The sequence below is a fragment of the Ranitomeya variabilis genome, chromosome 1 (assembly GCF_051348905.1).
Source record: "Ranitomeya variabilis isolate aRanVar5 chromosome 1, aRanVar5.hap1, whole genome shotgun sequence".
In the NCBI taxonomy this organism is placed as follows: domain Eukaryota; kingdom Metazoa; phylum Chordata; class Amphibia; order Anura; family Dendrobatidae; genus Ranitomeya; species Ranitomeya variabilis.
Genome location: NC_135232.1, coordinates 101,294,244 through 101,314,816, shown reverse-complemented (window position 1 = coordinate 101,314,816; position 20,573 = coordinate 101,294,244). Strand labels below are relative to the sequence as shown.

Genomic DNA, 20,573 nt, shown 5'->3' with positions numbered 1-20,573 from the left:
ACTTCACCATTAAACACAAAGCGGGCAAAGAGCATGGGAATGCAGATGGACTCTCCCGCCAGGGTGAACCCACGGAGGTGCGCATGGAGGCATACCGAGAGGTTCTGCCGCCGTAGCGCACGCTAAAAGGGGGAGGTGTCACGATATGGTATGAAATATCATAAGTTAGTTTTCTTGCTAGCATGCGGGGGCTAAACCCCCCTCTCTCTGGTTCTCTTTCCTTCCCTGTGTTTCTAACTGTGTAGAAGAGCTTGCCTTGTGGGGGAGTTTTATTGACGAAAGGTATTTACGACTGGCATAGCTGCAAGGGAAATTTGTACTAGCAGGAACTGTTAGAGAAACTTCTAGAACCATGCGGTCCTTTGTTCTGTTATTGTGAGATATTAGACAAACTATTTAGGATAGTAGAATGATAAATACATATTCTTGATCTCCATCGAAGCATCTACCCATCACTCTAAACACAGTCGTCTAACTCCATCGGGGGAAGAAGTAGGGATTGCTCTGTAAATAATAGGACATATTTGATCTCCTTAGAAAGCTCACGGTAATCTGAGATGAATGCTGGGTTTGATATGACTATGACAGGTTCTGGAGCGAAGTTACGGGCATCAGATATATTTAATGCCCAGTTAGTGAAACCGAAGAGGTAGGAGGAGTTGGAAAACCAAGCCCTTTCTGTGAGGTCACAGACTGTAGGTTTTAAGTGCTGGCAGGCATCCAAGAGAGGAGATTTTGAGTTCTTCCTGGACAGACCTGAGCACGCCCAATGAGCTGGGACGTATGGTTGCCTGCCATGCAATGATCTGAGAAATGTGAGTGTTATCTTTTCTTCATTTAATCCTTTTATTTTCATAATTACCTTGTACATATTTGCAATTGTCTCATTTGTAACATCTTTGTAAAATATTTTTATAAACACTGCCTAAAAATCATTTATGGGGTATAATCTTTAATACTAGTTCGTTCTTCCTGCCCTAAACCGTACCCTGTCTCTGAAGGGAATTACGCTACTGTTTTGGGTTGCTCCGGACCGTTTAATCGGAGCTGGTGGCGGCGATACCGTGTGCAGACTCTTGGGTGATTGTAGCGACTGCGGCTTGATAATTATTGTTCCTGCCTCAGCGGGAGTAGTTATCGCGTCACTGCAGTCTGCCCAATAGCCAGTACATAGCAGGCAGCCATTCTGGCGACTAATTACCCTAGGTGCAGTACCTAATCTGACCTGAGAGTAAGGGGGGCGCCAGAGAGCTGCAAGTGTTAAGGGGAACTGTAAGCGGGATACACAAATCCCTGCAGTTCATGGTATATTGGAGAGCAGCCCCTGCTGTAACCTAAGAGGTAAATAAACTTGTGTGTGTTCTTCTCATCACATTGTGGCAGTGGAGGGATAACTAGGATAAGCCCCCTGCACATGTGATAGCAGTCTGCTGGTCTAAAGTCACCCCAATCCGTGACATATTGTGGGCAGCGGCTAAGGGATCTTGACAGTCACGAAGTGAATCGTGACAGTGGTCTTCTGTTCAGACGGGTCCCCTGATGAACTCCAAAAAACGAGGGGAAATGTGTTGGGACATGGGTTTATGTATAAGTTTTGAAGACTGAATATTTGATAAGTATGGTGGTTTATAACTATATTCCTGGGATTCTCTATTTAGGTGGTTTACGTATTAATGAATACATATATACTGTATGTATCATTGTACCGTGTTGGAGAGAGTCCTCAGTGGCTGATACCTTTTAACAATCACAATCATGGACGTTAATCACAGGACAATAAAACTTTCACACTCCTTATGCATGAACTGTTCCAATATTTATGGCCACGACTGTTTTCCTCCATTCCAACATCTATAGTTCTGCTTCACATTACTTTTCTCATCTATTGCATCATTCCTGTGTCCTCTTGTACAAAAATTTGACTCTTCAGATTTTGTGTTATTCTATGCCTGATGAAGAGACCTGAGTAGTCTCGAAAGCTTGCAATTTGTTGTTATCTTCTCAGTTAGCAAGTAAAAGGTATCAACCATTGAGGACTCTCAAATTTTAATATTTTACATATATATGTCAATTCTTTCCTCCATGATACATTAATATATTATTTGTGGGATTGTCCTGAGATTTTCTACTTAGTTAAACGCATAACCTTCTTAATAACTTCACCATATAGTGGGTATTGGATATGCTATTCTTGGGATTTTTAAGTGTATCTACTATTTGTGCTTGATAATGTCTAGTGTAGGTGTGTAATAGGGAGTCCAGGGATACTCAACGTTGAGTGGCGGTGCCATATCGCTACTTTAGGGTGTCAACCTTTGCTGTTAGGTAGGCAGCCATTACCACATCCTCGCAGAAACCTCGCACATCTAGACATTCACAGACTCTCAGACTCTCTTCTACCTCTGTCCTCCATATCTTCACTCCACGACACGGACAGTGCCACTGCTTTTTATAACTCCACCCTCACATCAGCCATAGATTCAGTTGCCCCTCTCATGCATGGCACAGTGCGAAGAACCAATAGGCAACCTTGGCATAACAATCTCACAAAAAAACTTCGACAAGCATCCAGGGTTGCGGAGCGGCGTTGGAAGAAAACACGCCTGCCAGACGACTTCACTGCTTTCAAACAAGCTACATTTGACTTCAAATTAGCCCTCACCTCTGCTAAACAGACCTATTTCACTAACCTTGTATCTTCACTATCCTACAACCCAAAATAACTATTCAGCACATTTACCTCCCTCCTCCACCCACCACTGCCACCTCCAACTCCCCTCATCTCTTCCGAGGACTTTGCCACCTACTTCAAAAACAAGATCGACCAAACAAGGCAAACCCTAACTGTTCCACCACCCCAACCACTCCATATACCAGACCTCTGCCCTTCCCTAATAACCTCCCTCTCCAACATCACTGAAGGAGAGCTTACTCGCCTCTTTTCCAAATCGCACCTCACCACCTGTGCACTTGACCCCATCCCCCCCACCTGCTTCCCAACCTCACTAACACAAAAATAGGGAAAAAGGAAAAAATGGGAAGAAAATAAGTCAGCTCACCAATCCCTCAACAGTGCAATGATGTCTACGCACGGAGCCGCCTTGGTCAAGGGCGTAGTCCAGAGCCAGCAATGAAAAAGAAAAAATCTCCAGCATGGATCTTCTAAAAGTCAATTTATTAGAAACACTTTAAAATGCAAACATTTGCAAAAAGGAGAGATGGGGGTCCCAGGTGGTCAACGCCGACGCGTTTCGACCATCAGGTCTTAGTCATGGCATGAAAATGGAACCACATATTAACATTTTATACAACACAGAACACTAAAACAGCAAGTGCTTAGATTAAAACTCAGGTGGGCAATCAGAACATTCATGATATTAACCCCCTGTGAACCGCAAAAGAGAAAGACATATCCATGAAAAAAGAACCACATCGGTGTATCAAAAAATTACATTAGCCGGAATAATAGAACCATTTCACAGTGTGTACAATATTAAATATCACCTTCTTATGAAGGGGGGGGAAGAAAAAAAAAAAAAAATATATATATATATATATATATATTTATATTAAAGACATGAGATTATTACATTAGTCTAACTGCAAAATGAGGTCAAGATGTTTGTTCAGCCCTAAGGGCACCCTTGACTGTAGAGAAAATATCCAAAAGGATTCACGATTTAATATCTAACGTCTATGATCACCACCTCTAGGGGGTTTATGCACTTTTTCAATAGCAGTCACTTTAATCATGCTGGTGTTACCTGCATGGATTGTTTTGCAGTGGTGAGAGACTGCAGAAATGTTATGTGATGTATTATTAAGTGCAGATTCTGAGATATGCTTACAAAACCTTCTTTTTAAAGGGCCCACTGTGCAGCCCACATATTGCAGTTTACATAAATCGCATTCTATCAAATAAATGACACCTTCTGAGTTGCAATTCATGTGCGTTCTAATTGGATAAGTAATGCCTGTCACACTAGAGGTGAAACTAGTAGTTTTTCTTACGAAATTACACGTTTTACACGGGTGGTGACCACATTTAAAAAAACCCTTATATGTTAACCAGGCACTATTTCCTACAGTCAATTTACTATTGAGATAGAGACTAGGAGATAGGATGTCACGTAAGGAAGGTGCTTTTTTGGCAAGATATCGTATGTGAGTACGATCTAAAATATGTGCTAGCTTCACATCATTGTATAAAATAGGAACATACTTTTTCACAATTTGAATTATTTCTGCATACTGCGGACTATAAACTGTGGAAAAATTTATCGTACTCAGAGAGTGAGAGGCAGACTCTGCGTGTTTAGTCTCATTAAACCTTTTTCTTTTAATTTTTTTTATTTTATTATTATTCTCGTTGGGGTTCATAGAAAGAGACCCTGGATCCTCATTATCACTCCATAATAAAGACTTCCTATCAATGTCTTTTGTCACTGATTTTGCTCTGTGTAGCATCCAATTAGGATAACCGCGATCTTTAAGTCTGAAAACTGCAGACTCAGTTTCCTGTGTGAATTGTGCAGCTGAACTACAATTTCTTTTGAGCCTGATCAATTCACCCACTGGTATATTCTTAATGACATGTTTTGGGTGACAAGAGTGTGCCTCCAAAATGGAGTTGCTGTCAGTAGATTTTCTATAAGGGGAAACAGCAACTAAGTTAGTATTTTCATTTACTGAAAAGGAAATATCCAAATAGTTAATAGAAATCTTGGAGGTATTAGAAGTAAAGGAGAGATTAAAATCATTATTATTCATGTATTTTATGAAGTCCGTAATCAGCATATCATCCCCCTTCCAAATTATAATCAAATCGTCGATATAGCGACCAAAAAATACAATATTATTAGAAAAAGGATTATTCTCATTGAAAATATGTTTTTCTTCCCAAACCGCTACTGTAATATTGGCTAATGAAGGGGAACATTTCCCTCCCATACTAACGCCCTTTTTTTGGATAAAAAACAACCTGTCAAATGAAAAAAATTGACTTTTAGAAGATCCATGCTGGAGATTTTTTCTTTTTCATTGCTGGCTCTGGACTACGCCCTTGACCAAGGCGGCTCCGTGCGTGGACATCATTGCACTGTTGAGGGATTGGTGAGCTGACTTATTTTCTTCCCATTTTTTCCTTTTTCCCTATTTTTGTATTTTGTGGTTCAAGTCTTGCTTCCTCCCCTACTTAATTTTTTCTATACTTACCATTGGTTATGAACTGATTTGCCTGCTATGGATAATCACAGTGCAATATCTATGGATAGTGATAGAAAACGCATGAATAGGTTTGCGTCTATCTTTAATCAAACTAATGAAGATGTGTCTCGGAATAATGGGGTTTCCTCAGGTGAGTCTATTGAGGACCTTTTTAAAGCACTGGAGAACCGTAAAAGTAAAGAGACGAGATTATGGTGGGACATGACCTCTCTTAAATCATATTTGTCTAAAAAACTTATACCAAGGGGTTTAAGAATCAATAAGAAACCCACCTTTTCTTATTCAGATGAGTTTAAAGCGGAATGGGAATCAATACTTTCACAATGTTCATATAAGTTGATGGAATTAATCACCAAACATGAAGAAATTGAGATTAATCATATAAAAGATGACATCACAAAAATACAGACATCCCTGAATAAATACAACAATGTTGAGGACTTCAACATTTTAAATCAGAGAATGGAAAAAAACTTACTGAAACTAGAGGAACATGTTGCTGACATTAAACATGACAAATTCCAGAGAGATAAACAGGATTATGAACTGAACCAAGTTTACACCTGGAAAATTTCCCGTACCTGGAATAGAAGAAATAGACGCCTGCAGCATGATTTCTTTGATTCTAATTATAAAGGGCGGAGGGTCAGCTTTACTGCTTCTCATGAGTCGATGGGCTCATCGAGCTCAAATCATAATACTTCAGAAGATTTTTCGGATGTATCGTTTGGATCCAACAGGCATAATGAGACATTTAATGAGAGATCAGGTGCTATCAGCAAAGCAAAAAACGCCGGAGGAGGGCGGGGAGGAAGCACAAGCGTAAGAACTTACCCGCTCAGGAATCAGAGGAAGTATTGACACTTCCAGTCTGGAATCTTTCCAGCTATATTTTGTCTGAAGCTGAAATTTCTCTTTTGGGAAAAGGACTTGGTTTTTGTCCAATAAAAAAATTTGATGTATTTAAGACTTTATTGGATGTGAACAAATTCGCCAGAAACTTAACCTTGAAATGTCACTTTGAACAAGACTCTGCTTTTTTTGATACTATGCAACCTCCTGGGTATACCAGTGCTGTATTTCCATATGGTAACTTTTCCTTTCAGGAACTTTTGGATTATTCTATTCTACGAGACTTGCAATCTCATTCACTTGAAAAAGACTGTAATATGAACAAGGATTTTGGTACATCTAATGCTCTATTCTATCCAGTACAATCCAGACCTACTGTCTTGGACACCTTCCAAGAACTGGTAGAGAGGGATCTAATCAAATTGGATAGTAACATAGATTCTGTGCATGATAATCTGACTGTCTTGGAAAGACAGGCCATAAGTAATTTACGCCATAATGAAGATTTATTAATCAGACAGGCTGACAAAGGTGGAGGGGTGGTTATTTTAAATGCTGGTTTATATTACGTGGAAAATCTTCGCATTCTTAGTGATTGTTCTACTTACACCCAAATTCCATATGATCCCACAAAAGAATTTCAGATACATTTAGAGAAATTATTAGTAGATGGCCTATCCACAGGTGCTATTACACAAAAAATATATGATTATTTAAATATCAAACAACCAGTTATTCCTATTTATCATGCGTTTCCTAAGATTCATAAAAATGTTTTTCCTCCTCCGTTTAGAGCCATCATCTCTGGTATAGGGTCACTTTCAGAAAATTTGGGAGAATGGGTGGATCATTTTCTACAACCCTTAGTGATCAATTTACCGGGTTATATCAAAGATACCAGAGCAGTCATTGCCGCATTAGATGGCTTTTTGTGGTCTTCACATTATACATGGGTCACCTGTGATGTGGTTGGTTTATATCCTTCCATACCACATAATATAATTCTAACCAGCTTGTCAGATTTTCTTAATAAGTACAGCACGTACAAACAGGAGATTCAATCTTTTATTGTAGATTCAGTTTCTTTTTTGTTGACCCATAATTATTTTTCATTTGACAGGTTTTTTTTTATCCAAAAAAAGGGCGTTAGTATGGGAGGGAAATGTTCCCCTTCATTAGCCAATATTACAGTAGCGGTTTGGGAAGAAAAATATATTTTCAATGAGAATAATCCTTTTTCTAATAATATTGTATTTTTTGGTCGCTATATCGACGATTTGATTATAATTTGGAAGGGGATGATATGCTGATTACGGACTTCATAAAATACATGAATAATAATGATTTTAATCTCTCCTTTACTTCTAATACCTCCAAGATTTCTATTAACTATTTGGATATTTCCTTATCAGTAAATGAAAATACTAACTTAGTTGCTGTTTCCCCTTATAGAAAATCTACTGACAGCAACTCCATTTTGGAGGCACACTCTTGTCACCCAAAACATGTCATTAAGAATATACCAGTGGGTGAATTGATCAGGCTCAAAAGAAATTGTAGTTCATCTGCACAATTCACACAGGAAACTGAGTCTGCAGTTTTCAGACTTAAAGATCGCGGTTATCCTAATTGGATGCTACATAGAGCAAAATCAGTGACAAAAGACATTGATAGGAAGTCTTTATTATGGAGTGATAATGAGGATCCAGGGTCTCTTTCTATGAACCCCAACGAGAATAATAATAAAATTAAAAAAATTAAAAGAAAAAGGTTTAATGAGACTAAACACGCAGAGTCTGCCTCTCACTCTCTGAGTACGATAAATTTTTCCACAGTTTATAGTCCGCAGTATGCAGAAATAATTCAAATTGTGAAAAAGTATGTTCCTATTTTATACAATGATGTGAAGCTAGCACATATTTTAGATCGTACTCACATACGATATCTTGCCAAAAAAGCACCTTCCTTACGTGACATCCTATCTCCTAGTCTCTATCTCAATAGTAAATTGACTGTAGGAAATAGTGCCTGGTTAACATATAAGGTTTTTTTTAAATGTGGTCACCACCCGTGTAAAACGTGTAACTTCGTAAGAAAAACTACTAGTTTCACCTCTAGTGTGACAGGCATTACTTATCCAATTAGAACGCACATGAATTGCAACTCAGAAGGTGTCATTTATTTGATAGAATGCGATTTATGTAAACTGCAATATGTGGGCTGCACAGTGGGCCCTTTAAAAAGAAGGTTTTGTAAGCATATCTCAGAATCTGCACTTAATAATACATCACATAACATTTCTGCAGTCTCTCACCACTGCAAAACAATCCATGCAGGTAACACCAGCATGATTAAAGTGACTGCTATTGAAAAAGTGCATAAACCCCCTAGAGGTGGTGATCATAGACGTAAGATATTAAATCGTGAATCGTTTTGGATATTTTCTCTACAGTCAAGGGTGCCCTTAGAGCTGAACAAACGTCTTGACCTCATTTTGCAGTTAGACTAATGTAATAATCTCATGTCTTTAATATAAAAATATATATATATTTTTGTTTTGTTTTGTTTTTTTTTGTTTTTTTTCCATGCGTTTTTTTTTTTTTTTTTTTTTCTTCCCCCCCCCCTTCATAAGAAGGTGATATTTAATATTGTACACACTGTGAAATGGTTCTATTATTCCGGCTAATGTAATTTTTTGATACACCGATGTGGTTCTTTTTTCATGGATATGTCTTTCTCTTTTGCGGTTCACAGGGGGTTAATATCATGAATGTTCTGATTGCCCACCTGAGTTTTAATCTAAGCACTTGCTGTTTTAGTGTTCTGTGTTGTATAAAATGTTAATATGTGGTTCCATTTTCATGCCATGACTAAGACCTGATGGTCGAAACGCGTCGGCGTTGACCACCTGGGACCCCCATCTCTCCTTTTTGCAAATGTTTGCATTTTAAAGTGTTTCTAATAAATTGACTTTTAGAAGATCCATGCTGGAGATTTTTTCTTTTTCAACCTCACTAACATGCTCATTCCAGCCCTAACCCATCTCTTCAACCTATCGCTATCTTCTGATACCTTCCCCTCTGCCTTCAAACATGCCACCATCACACCCATCCTCAAAAAAACTAACCTTGACCCAACTGCTATGCCCAGCTACCGCCCCATATCACTGCTCCCGTTTGCTTCAAAACTCCTTGAGCAGCATGTCCATGCTCAAATTTCCTCCCACCTCTCATCTAACTCTCTCCTTGACAACGTCCAATCTGGCTTCCGCTCCCACCACTCCACCGAAACTGCTCTGACCAAAATTACTAATGACTTAGTCACAGCCAAAGCTAACAGACAGTTCTCCATCCTCCTCCTTCTTGACCTGTCCTCTTTTCGACACAGTCGATCACTGCCTACTGCTACAGATTCTTTCTTCCCTTGGCATCAAAGACCTTGCCCTGTCCTGGATTGCCTCATACCTTTCCGACCGCACATTTAGTGTTTCCCACTCCCACACCACCTCCTCATCCCACCCTCTCTCTGTTGGAGTCCCTCAAGGCTCTGTCCTAGGGCCCCAACTTTTTTCCATCTATACCCTTGGCCTAGGACAACTCATAAAGTCCCATGGCTTCCAGTACCACCTGTATGCGGACGACACTCAGATCTACCTCTCTGGCCCAGATGTCACCTCTCTGCTGTCCAGAATCCCGAAGTGTCTGTCAGCCATATCCTCCTTCTTCACCTCTCGCTTCCTAAAACTCAATGTAGACAAAACCGAACTCATCATCTTTCCCCCATCTCACGTATCCCCGCTACCTGACCTATCTATTATGGTAAACGGCATCACGCTCTCTCCCGCACCTGAAATCCGCTGCCTCGGGGTAACTCTCGACTCTGCCCTGTCCTTCAAACCGCACGTCCAAACTCTTGCCACCTCCTGTCGCCTCCAACTCAAAAATATTGCCAGAATCCATTCCTTCCTCAGCCCACAATCTACCAAAACTCTTGTGCATGCCCTCATCATCTCCCACCTCGACTACTGCAACACCCTCCTCTGTGGCCTCCCCGCTAACTCTCTTGCACTACTCCAGTCTGTCCTCAACTCTGCTGCCCGGCTAATCCACCTCTCTCCTCGCTACTCCCCTGCTTCTCCCCTCTGCAAATTTCTCCACTGGCTCCCAATTCCCCAACGAATCCAGTTCAAACTACTAACACTGATCTACAAAGCCATCCACAACCTGTCCCCTCCCTATATCTCTGAACTAATCTCCCAATATCTTCCCTCACGTAATCTCCAATCCTCCCAAGACCTCCTACTCTCCTCCACACTTATTCGTACCTCACACAACCGCCTCCAAGATTTCTCTTGAATATCCCCCATCCTCTGGAATTCCATGCCTCAACACGTCCGACTATCCACCACCCTCGGATCCTTCAGATGGAACCTGAAAACCCATCTCTTCAAGAAAGCCTACAGCCTGCAATAACCATTCTGCAGCCTCGCCATCGCCAGAGCCGCCGCCTCTCCATCGCCAGAGCCACCGCATTGCCATCGCCTCGCCCCCTACCTTCTGTCTCTTCCCCACTATCCCATAAAATGTAAGTCCGCAAGGACAGGGTCCTCTCCCCTCTGTACCAGTCTGTCACTGTAAACGTGTTTACTGTAAACTATATCTGTAACTCTGTATGTAACCCCTTTCTCATGTACAGCACCATGGAACTAATGGTGCTATATAAATAATAATAATAATAGTGTTTTTCGGGCTCATTAGAGGTTGATAGTCCTTTTCTGGTCCTGGCTACACCTACTACAGGCAGGGCTGGTTCCAGGTTTTCGTGGGCCCTGGGCGAAAGAGCCTCAGTGGGCCCCTTTAACACATGCCACAAGTTGTGATGCACTAATACGGCAGAGAAATATAGGTATAGTACAATGCCAAAGACTTCACTTACTTCTTATATTACATGAGTCATATCGATTGTAAATTCTACAATAGCCCTGCTGTGTGTGTAGCACCGGCGATCAGATGCTCGCAGCTTCCAGTCTCCCATGGAAACTATTGAAGCTAGTGTAAAGTGAAAAAAAAAATCTTTTTAAAACTAAAAAAATATAAAAGATCAAATCACCCCCTATTCGCCCCATTCAAAATGAAACAATAACATAAAAATAAAAAATACACATATTTGGTATCGCTGCTTTCAGAATCGCCCCATCTATCAATATATCAATATAAAAAAAGAATTAATCGGTAAACGGCGGTATGCGAAAAAAGATAACTCCAGAATTACGATTTTTTTGGTCGCCACATTGCATTAAAATGCAATAATGAGTGAACAAAAAAGGTCGTATCTACACCAAAATTGTATCATTAAAAACATCAGATTAGCTTGCAAGCCCTAAGCCCTCACCCAACCCCAGATCACTAAAAGTGGAGACGCTACATGTCTTGGAAAATGACAATTTTTGTTTACATTTTGGGTTTATTTTTACCACATAAATAAAAAAAGAACCTAGAAATGTTTGTTATCTACAAACTCATAATGACCTGGAGAATCATAATGGCAGGTCAATTGCAGCATTTAGTGAACATGGTAAAAAAAGAAAGCAATAAACTATTGTGGAATTGCACCTTTTTGCAACTTCACCACACTATGAATTTTTTTCCAGGTTTTCCAGTACACTATATGGCAAAACCAATGGTATCGTTCAAAAGTATAACTCATCTTGCAAAAAACAAGCCCTTGCATGGCCATATTGAAGGAAAAATAAAAAAAAGTTATGGCGATGGGAAGAAGGGGAGCGAAAAAGGGAAATACCCCTGGTCCTTAAGGGGTTAACAGAAATAAACGCTTGAAATAGATCACTCTGTTTGTAATGACTCTATATAATATGAGTATCACATTTAGCGTTGAAGAACTGAAATAAATTCACTTTTTGATGATACTCTAATTTAGTGAGAAGCATCTGTATGTATGTGTTTGCCTGAATCCTGTGAAACACAAACCATTGACTTGTGCTGTAATTCTGTATTAATAGCAGTGAGATTTATAGCTGTCTGTTCAATCATCTTATTGCTCTAGGTCTGCTGGAGGAATACAGGGTCACAGTGAAGGAAAGTTTCTGCATCTTGGAGGACCTTGAAGCAGATAAATGTTACAGCGTCTGGGTTATGGCTGTAAATTACACCGGCTGCAGCATGCCCAGCGACAAGTCAATATTCAGGACTGGTATGTGCAACACTTATCCTATTAGCTGGGAGACATTGCTCACAGGGATGCAATACCAATGTAAGCATATGGACACCTGGGAAGGGCATGGGGAGCTTATGTGTGGCACAATCTATTGCTGGCTGCAGAGTGAGTTATTATTCCATACTGACGGATTATATAATCTGTCAGTAAATTAGTTCTACAGAGCAGTTTACAACTCTCTTATCTGTCTTTTTCTGAGCTCTTCTCAGCAGATTCATGACCTCAGAAAACAACAAAGGAAAGCTGAACTCTGTGGTCATAAATCAGAGACAAAGAAACCATTAGGCCGGAGTCACACTAGAGAGAAATACGGATGAGGGAAAGTCGCAAAAACAACGCATTGCACACGGACCAATGTTTCTCTATGGGGCAGCTCCCATCAGCTGTATATTTCTCGGCCGTATTTTACGGACTGAAAAAATTGCAGCATGCTGCGTTTGTCAGTGTATTGCGCAAAAAATCCACCAATGAAAGTCTATGGGGGCGAGAAAAACAAGGATTGCACATGGACCACGCGTGTGACTTGCGAGTAATACGCACCGGTGTTCTATAGAAAAGCCGGTAATTCAGTGCGGTGTACAGTAAAATCACACTGACAGGTTAGAATAGAATAGATAGGCGCCGGAGACGATAATGCTGCAAGAGGCGGCGGCGCCCGGCGCGCACAGGCCCGGAGTGACGGCTGTGCTGCGTCTGATTAGGAAGGAAAGACCCGCCCCCGGGACGATTTCAGGGTATGAGGGGGCACATTTTATAAATGTTTATATCAGCGTGTGCAGGCATCATAACTAAAAGAGCCACCTTGTCAGAATGCAGCATTTGTGCTGCACAAGGTGGCTCTTTTAGTTACAAACGCCTGAGGGGGTGACAGGTTCCCTTTAAAAATACACACACATTATGAATAAAGTATTTTAATGAAATAAATAAACACATGGGGTTTTAATATCTTTATTGTACGCTCAATCGCACTAACGACCCTCGTCTTCTGAAAAAAAAGGAAAATAAAAAAGCAACAATATCCCATACCTGTCCGCTGTACAGTCATGTCCTTTCTGTAAATCCATCTGAAGGGGTTAAATATATTTACAACCAGGAGCCTGCTAATGCAGCCGCTCCTGGCTGTAAAGGACTGGGGAATAAATTTAATGATGGTAATGTAGCTTCGGGGACTTGCGGTGGCATAAAATCATATGAACTGTAGCGTGGGAATTTTTAAGAATATTTTCTCACTCTACAGTTCATATGAGTTTATGCCGCCAGGGGGCGCAGCTTCTGTGACGGCACCGCAAGTCTCCGAAGCTTCTCCCCTGCATTTCATTCATTCCCTCTCTAGGCTATTAATATCTGCCCTCAGTCACTGGCTTTCTCTCTCTGGCGGAGAAAATTGCGCGGGAGCCCACGCTAGTTATTTCTGTGATTTAACCCTTTATTTTAACACCTAGAGCTGCAAAATTTTGCACACACACACACTACTAACATTATTAGTGAGGGATATGTAAAAATATAACGGACGCGAAATGGTTTATTACTGTGTGTAAACCATGTCTCATATCCTGTCGGGTTTGGCAAGGAGATAGCAAAAGCCGACAATTGAATTACCAGCTTTTATGCTATCCAGCTCTGTATTAAATATATATATATATATATATATATATATATATATATATATATATATATATATATAGACTATATATATGTTTTCACGAATATTTGAGCCCATGGATCCATTATATGTCCATTTTGCTTTTCTCGCTGTACGGATGCCATACGGAGGTTTACATGCGCAAAATACGCAGCCACACCTTGCCAACGGATGAGATACGGATCACTGTTCAGGGAACATTTCTGCGTATTTGGTCCGTAAAAAACGGACCGTATTTTTATACGTTGTGTGTGACTCCAGCCTAAAGAAAAGAGTTACAAACTCTTCCAGCGCTCAGAGAACTTCAGTTGTGTTACATATACCGTAATTAGTCTATGCTCTCAGTTCGGGGACATTAAATAAGTAACAGGGACATTGCTTTAGGCCATGTTCACATGTAGCATAAATGCTGCAGGGTTTTTTCTGCTTTTGTCTATGTTTTCTGCACCATAATACACTATAATAATTTTATGTTCTTTGCATTTTCACAGGTTTTTTTTACACTTTCTCGCTTATTTGACGCGTTTTGCAGGCACATTTCAAGCAGCTTTTTCAATGTGTCTTTCATGCTATGTGCTCACAATCTGGAAGTAGCAGCGCGTTGGACGCAGTGTATTTTTCCTGCGTCCAAAATGCTGAGTTCTCTTGAACACAGGTAAATCCGCATGTGTTCACTGAACCGTGTGGATTTATCACATTCAGTATATTCTATTGTGGAAATTTCTGTTGCGGAAATTAAGAGTCTCCGCAAGAGAAATTGATATACTGCGGCCCTGAAAGACTTGTCACATGTCAGTTTCCACGGGTGATCCACAGGTGCGCATAGACGCACGGTGGACATGGGATTTCTAGAAGTCCCATCCACTATGCTATAACATCTGGCTGTGGCAGTTTTGATGCTGTATAAATACGCAGCCTCAAAATTGCAGCAAATCCTGAACGTAGGAACGTACCCTTATAGCACAGAGAACCTCCTGTCCTGCTTAGTAAGGTTACGTTTCCACAAAGAGCTTTTGATGAGTTTTTGATGTTGGAGATTTTACGCCCCATTTAGTAAAATTTGTTACTTCCATTTTCTCAAAAATACGTGGGTTTAAAAACTCACCAAAAACTAATTCTGGGAATGTAGCCTTTGGCGAGCGTGAGCTGAGTGTCAGTGCTCTGTGCTCCGATCCACTCGAATGCGAGAATTGGAGCACAGGTGCAGAGGAGATAAGGAAATTAATCTCTCCATCTCCTCCATTACCACCATCCACGGGAATCACACTGCACTTGGGAGCCATCCGAGTACAGTGCGATGTTTCATACGCACCCATAGACATGCATGGGTGCGTGCAATCTGATTCTTGGATGCAATCACAGCATGCTGCTATTGTTTTCGCATGCTGAATTGGCATGAGAAAATCATCACAGACGTGAATTGCCCCATAGTTTAACATTGGGAGGAATGCATTTTTTATTGGATTACACTCGTCCATCGCAAGTGTGAGCGAGCCCTAAGGAATTTGCTGGCTGTCACTTCCAGGCGGAGAATAAATTGAAAGGCGGCCATGTGTGTGCATAGCTCTCTCCAGTAACTTCTATGGAGGTTAGCAGAGTAAGCATGCTTTGGTGATTTCCATAGCAGTGAACATAGAGTTGTACACATGCACATGTACACTCCGTTCATTCTGAGCTTGAATGTATCAGTTAGAGAACCCTCCCCATTGTGAAGATAGATGTAAATCTCATTTATGACATTTTTGGCATATCCTGTGTTATATACAAGAACATCAGCCGTATATTGCTTAACCAAAACATAAGCGACTCAACCATAAATATAGCACTAATCGGAGAACCATGAGTCAAAAAAGTTGCCAACCATATTTAAATCAAATAATACCAATTTTATTAGAAATACAATCAAATAACAAATAAAATATTACCACTTATGATAAAGTGACATAGTGACTAAATCCATGAATGCAGTGGTGAACAGGGAGAGTCAGTACGAGACAAGAAAACTCCTAGGATATATATATATGAAAATCGTATGTTAACACAGACATGTGTGCTCACAGCTGACTACCAGAAACCAGCAGCCCAGCAAAGAGGTAAATTAATTATATAAAGTGCAGAAGTGCTATAAAACTAGCCAGAGGCTGCAATGCACACAAAATAAGTAAAGGCCGTTATTTACCCATGTGGGATGGCGTAGAGGTCCCGTCCGGCACCCAGTCACATAACCCCAACGCGCGTTTCGCGTTTGAACGCCGCCGCTTCCTCAGGGGAAGCGGCGGCGTTCAAACGCGAAACGCGCGTTGGGGTTATGTGACTGGGTGCCGGACGGGACCTCTACGCCATCCCACATGGGTAAATAACGGCCTTTACTTATTTTGTGTGCATTGCAGCCTCTGGCTAGTTTTATAGCACTTCTGCACTTTATATAATTAATTTACCTCTTTGCTGGGCTGCTGGTTTCTGGTAGTCAGCTGTGAGCACACATGTCTGTGTTAACATACGATTTTCATATATATATATCCTAGGAGTTTTCTTGTCTCGTACTGACTCTCCCTGTTCACCACTGCATTCATGGATTTAGTCACTATGTCACTTTATCATAAGTGGTAATATTTTATTTGTTATTTGATTGTATTTCTAATAAAATTGGTATTATTTGATTTAAATATGGTTGGCAACTTTTTTGACTCATGGTTCTCCGATTAGTGCTATATCCTGTGTTATGTATACATGTAGGGGGAAGATTGCAAAGTTGTACACTCTGATCTCAATCCATGAGAATGAAAGGGCCCTTGTAGTACTCTCAAAAGGAGCGCGATCAAAGTGATGCCGAAGGATTCTTTCACATGTCAGCACATGACACCACTAGAACGCCACCTGTGTGTTGGACATTTTTCACGGACTGTTTCATAGGAGAAGCGTCAGAAAACTCAAAATTGTTGTTTTTTTTTTCATCTGAGAAAAACTGATGAAACTCTGACCAAACTCTGATTTTAAAAACTGACACTGTGATCAAAAACACTGATGACACTCGGACCAATGTTTGCGTATGAGAAAAATCACTGAGGTGTGAAGGAGCCTTTCAGGGGTGGATTAAGGGTAGCCAGGGCCCCGGGCTGTTCAGACACTGTGGGCCCCCCCGGTCATGTGACGGGGGGGGGGTCATGTGACGGGGGGTCATGTGACGGGGGGGGGGTCATATTATACCCGAACCAGATTATTCCAGAAACATGGCCGGGCCTTACTCTACTGTAACCTATTAAATATTTGTTAAAATCTGCAATATAATTTAGGTATATTTTGACCAATAATATCACATACAAGGAACAAATACCACCGCGCCATGACCAGACCACAAATTACAACCACAGTGATCGAATAATATCACATACAAGGAACAAATACCACCGCACCAGGTCAAGACCACATATTACCACCACATAGTGACTGAATACTACAATACTGATCAGTAATAATAAAAAAAAAAAAACACAATACTATCACCATAAGTGCCAGTATTCACAGGAGATCTATACTTAGTATGCAGTGTCTGTGTAGAGGTAATACAGAGATCACTGGTGACATTATACACAGGAGCTCTGTATATAGTGTATAGGTAATACAGTGATCACTGGTGACATTATACACAGGACCTCTGTATATAGTATAGTGTCAATGTATAGGTAACACTGACTCACCAATGACGTCTCTAGGTGAAGTCCTTCATCTTTCATCCAGCACAGGCCGCCATCATTTCTTCCAGCCAGGACTCGTTTCTGCAGGAAATAACACAGTTATCTCGAGCTCTGCTTGCAGAACACATTACTTAATTTTTCACAACTTCTACATTACACATGGAGAAAAAAAGGCGATATAGAGTCACTCTGCACAGTAACAGGACCGTCCCCCCATTTAAAACAGTATACTCAAAAAATAAAATAAATACATCACTGCAGTAATAATATCCCTTAATTAGCCCCTATGGTAATCATATTCCTCACCCTGGCCCCGTGTGTCTCATTCCTGGCTCCAGCCATATGTTCTCCCATCCTGCACTCATGAGTATCTATTCTACCCCATGTGATCTCCCCATCCTGCCCCATCTGTCTCCATCGTATTCTCCTGCCCCATGATCCAATCCTGCCCCATGTCTTTCATTCTGCCCCGTGTCTACATTCTGCCCATGCCTCCAGTCCTGCCCCCAGTGTGTCCAGCATATTACCCCCAGTGTGTCCAGCAATCTGCCCCAGTATGTCCAGCATATTGCCCCAGTAACCAGCAATCTGCCCCAGTGTGTCCAGCATTGCCCCCAGACAGTGTCTCCAGCAATCTGCCCCAGCGTCTGACTCCAGCATATTGCCCCCAGACAGTGTGTTCAACAATCTGCCCCAGTATGTCCAGCATATTGCCCCAGTGTGTCCAGCATATTACCACCAGTGTGTCCTGCAATCTGCCCCAGTATGTCCAATTGTCCAGCATTGCCCCCAGTGTGTCCAGCAATCTTCCCCATTGTCTCCAGCATATTACCCCCAGTGTGTCCAGCAATCTGCCCCAGTATGTCCAGCAATCTGCCCCAGTGTCTCTAGCATTGCCCCAGTATCTCCAGCAATCTGCCCCAGTGTGTCCTCCAGCATTGCCCCAGTGTCTCCAGCAATCTGCCCCAGTGTGTCCTCCAGCATTGCCCCAGTGTGTCAGCAATCTGCCCCAGTGTGTCCTCGAGCATTGCCCGAGTGTGTCCAGCAATCTGCCCCAGTGTGTCCAGCAATCTGCCCCAGTGTCTACAGCAATCTGCCCCAGTGTCTACAGCAATCTGCCCCAGTGTCTCCAGCAATCTGCCCCAGTGTCTCCAGCAATCTGCCCCAGTGTCTCCAGCAATCTGCCCCAGTGTGTCCAGCAATCTGCCCCAGTGTCTCCAGCATTGCCCCAGTGTCTCCAGCATTGCCCCAGTGTGTCCTCCAGCATTGCCCCCAGTGTGTCCACTGTCCACCGTTAGCTTATTAAAACACAAAACAAAAAAAAACAAACAGTCTCCTCACCTTACCAGCGCTCCACGCGGCGAGCTCCCTCCAGCAGCGCACACTCGCCGGCGACTGACAATGACGTCAGACGCCGGCGACGTGTGAGCTGCGGCCGACTTCAGCTGCCAGCCTCCAATTGGCTGGCTGGTGGCTGTTGTTAACTATTGAGGTGCGGGCGCGCGCACGCACCTCAATAGGAAAGCGCCGCAGCGCCGGAAGGGGCCCGGTGAGCAGATGAGAAGGGGCCCGATGCGGACCCCCTCTCTCTGCCCACCGGGTCCGGGGGGCGGGGCACATAAATGCCGGCGGGCCGGGCATTCAGTCACACTCAGGCGGATTATCAGAGGGTCAATCTGCGGTGGCCCAGGGCCCCCCCAAGCCACTGGGCCCTGGGCTACCGCCCATATTGACCCTCTGATAATCCGCCCCTGGAGCCTTTACTGTTAGTTATAGACTAATAAAACTGATCCATGACAACCCTATGCTAACAGGAATTTATAGCACTCTGCTTTATGTCTTCATATGTTTTTTTTTAGTTCCTCTGGTTTTTGCAGGGAACAGTTAATCTAAATGTTTCTTAGGTAATCGTGCATTGGTTGATGTTCTTCACTATTAGTTATTTCATGGCCCAAAAAGATTTGTCTGGAACGTACCAGTGTCCTTGTGGTGATATGTGTTCCATGTCCCATCAAATCTTCATAACTTGACTGAAGGGTTCAGCTATATATAATTAGAACATACAAACAGCTTAAAGGGGTTGTCCACTACTTGTACATCTCCTTCTCATACCCCACACTTGGCCCCGATATAAAAAAAAGCCTATCCGCACCTCCCATGCTGGGGCCATTCCCGCAATGTTGGTGCTCGCTCTCCCAGGGGCATCCATGTGGTTGTATGACACATGATGCCCGGTGCTCAATCAGCGCTGGTATCACTGTCCCCGCTTTTGGACAAGTTGATCATGAAGAGGAAGTCTGGGCTGCAGCTGATCTCTGACTTCCTCTTCATGTTCAATTTGTCCGAAGGCGGGGACAGTGACGCCAGCGCTGATTGGGCGCTGGGGTCATGTGTCACAACAATCGCACATGAGCCATGGGGAGACCTAACGCTGACACTTCAGGAACGGCGCCGGCACGGGAGAAGAGTATAAGCTGTTTTATATTATCGGGGCCAAGCAAGGGGTATGACAAGGCGTTCTCCAAGTAGTGGACAACTTCTTTAAGGTGAACACACTGTGAGTAATTCAAGGCTGAGGGGCTCAAATAGCAATCAAGTGTGGGTGTTATGTGACCGTCATGCTATTCCTAGTGAGGTGCTGAGTGAGAATATGTGGCAGACAGAGTACTTTGGCTTACAATCTACAATCATAGATTATACATCAGTATTCGACGGTAATACTCACTTTAACCCCTTCCCGACATATAACGTATTGATACTTCATATGTCGGGGTCCACGTCTTTGAAGCAACTCAAAAACAGAGCTTGCATCATTTCCGTCAGATGATGGTAACAGCAGTGAGTGCAGCTGAACTCCATCCGCTGCTATTAACACTTTAAATGCTGCCATTTACAGCTAGCGGCTAGAGTGGCATGCTGTCCTA

General features: G+C 42.1%; 1 protein-coding gene across 1 annotated transcript in view; it reads left to right on the top strand.

The window, feature by feature from the left end:
* CMYA5 (cardiomyopathy associated 5) overlaps positions 1–20,573 on the top strand; it is a 127,792-nt gene that overhangs the window by 63,047 nt on the left and 44,172 nt on the right. The window contains exon 9 of the mRNA XM_077286798.1: positions 12,142–12,288. Within this exon, the coding sequence (XP_077142913.1) occupies positions 12,142–12,288 (147 nt within the window). The remainder of the gene's footprint in view (positions 1–12,141; positions 12,289–20,573) is intronic.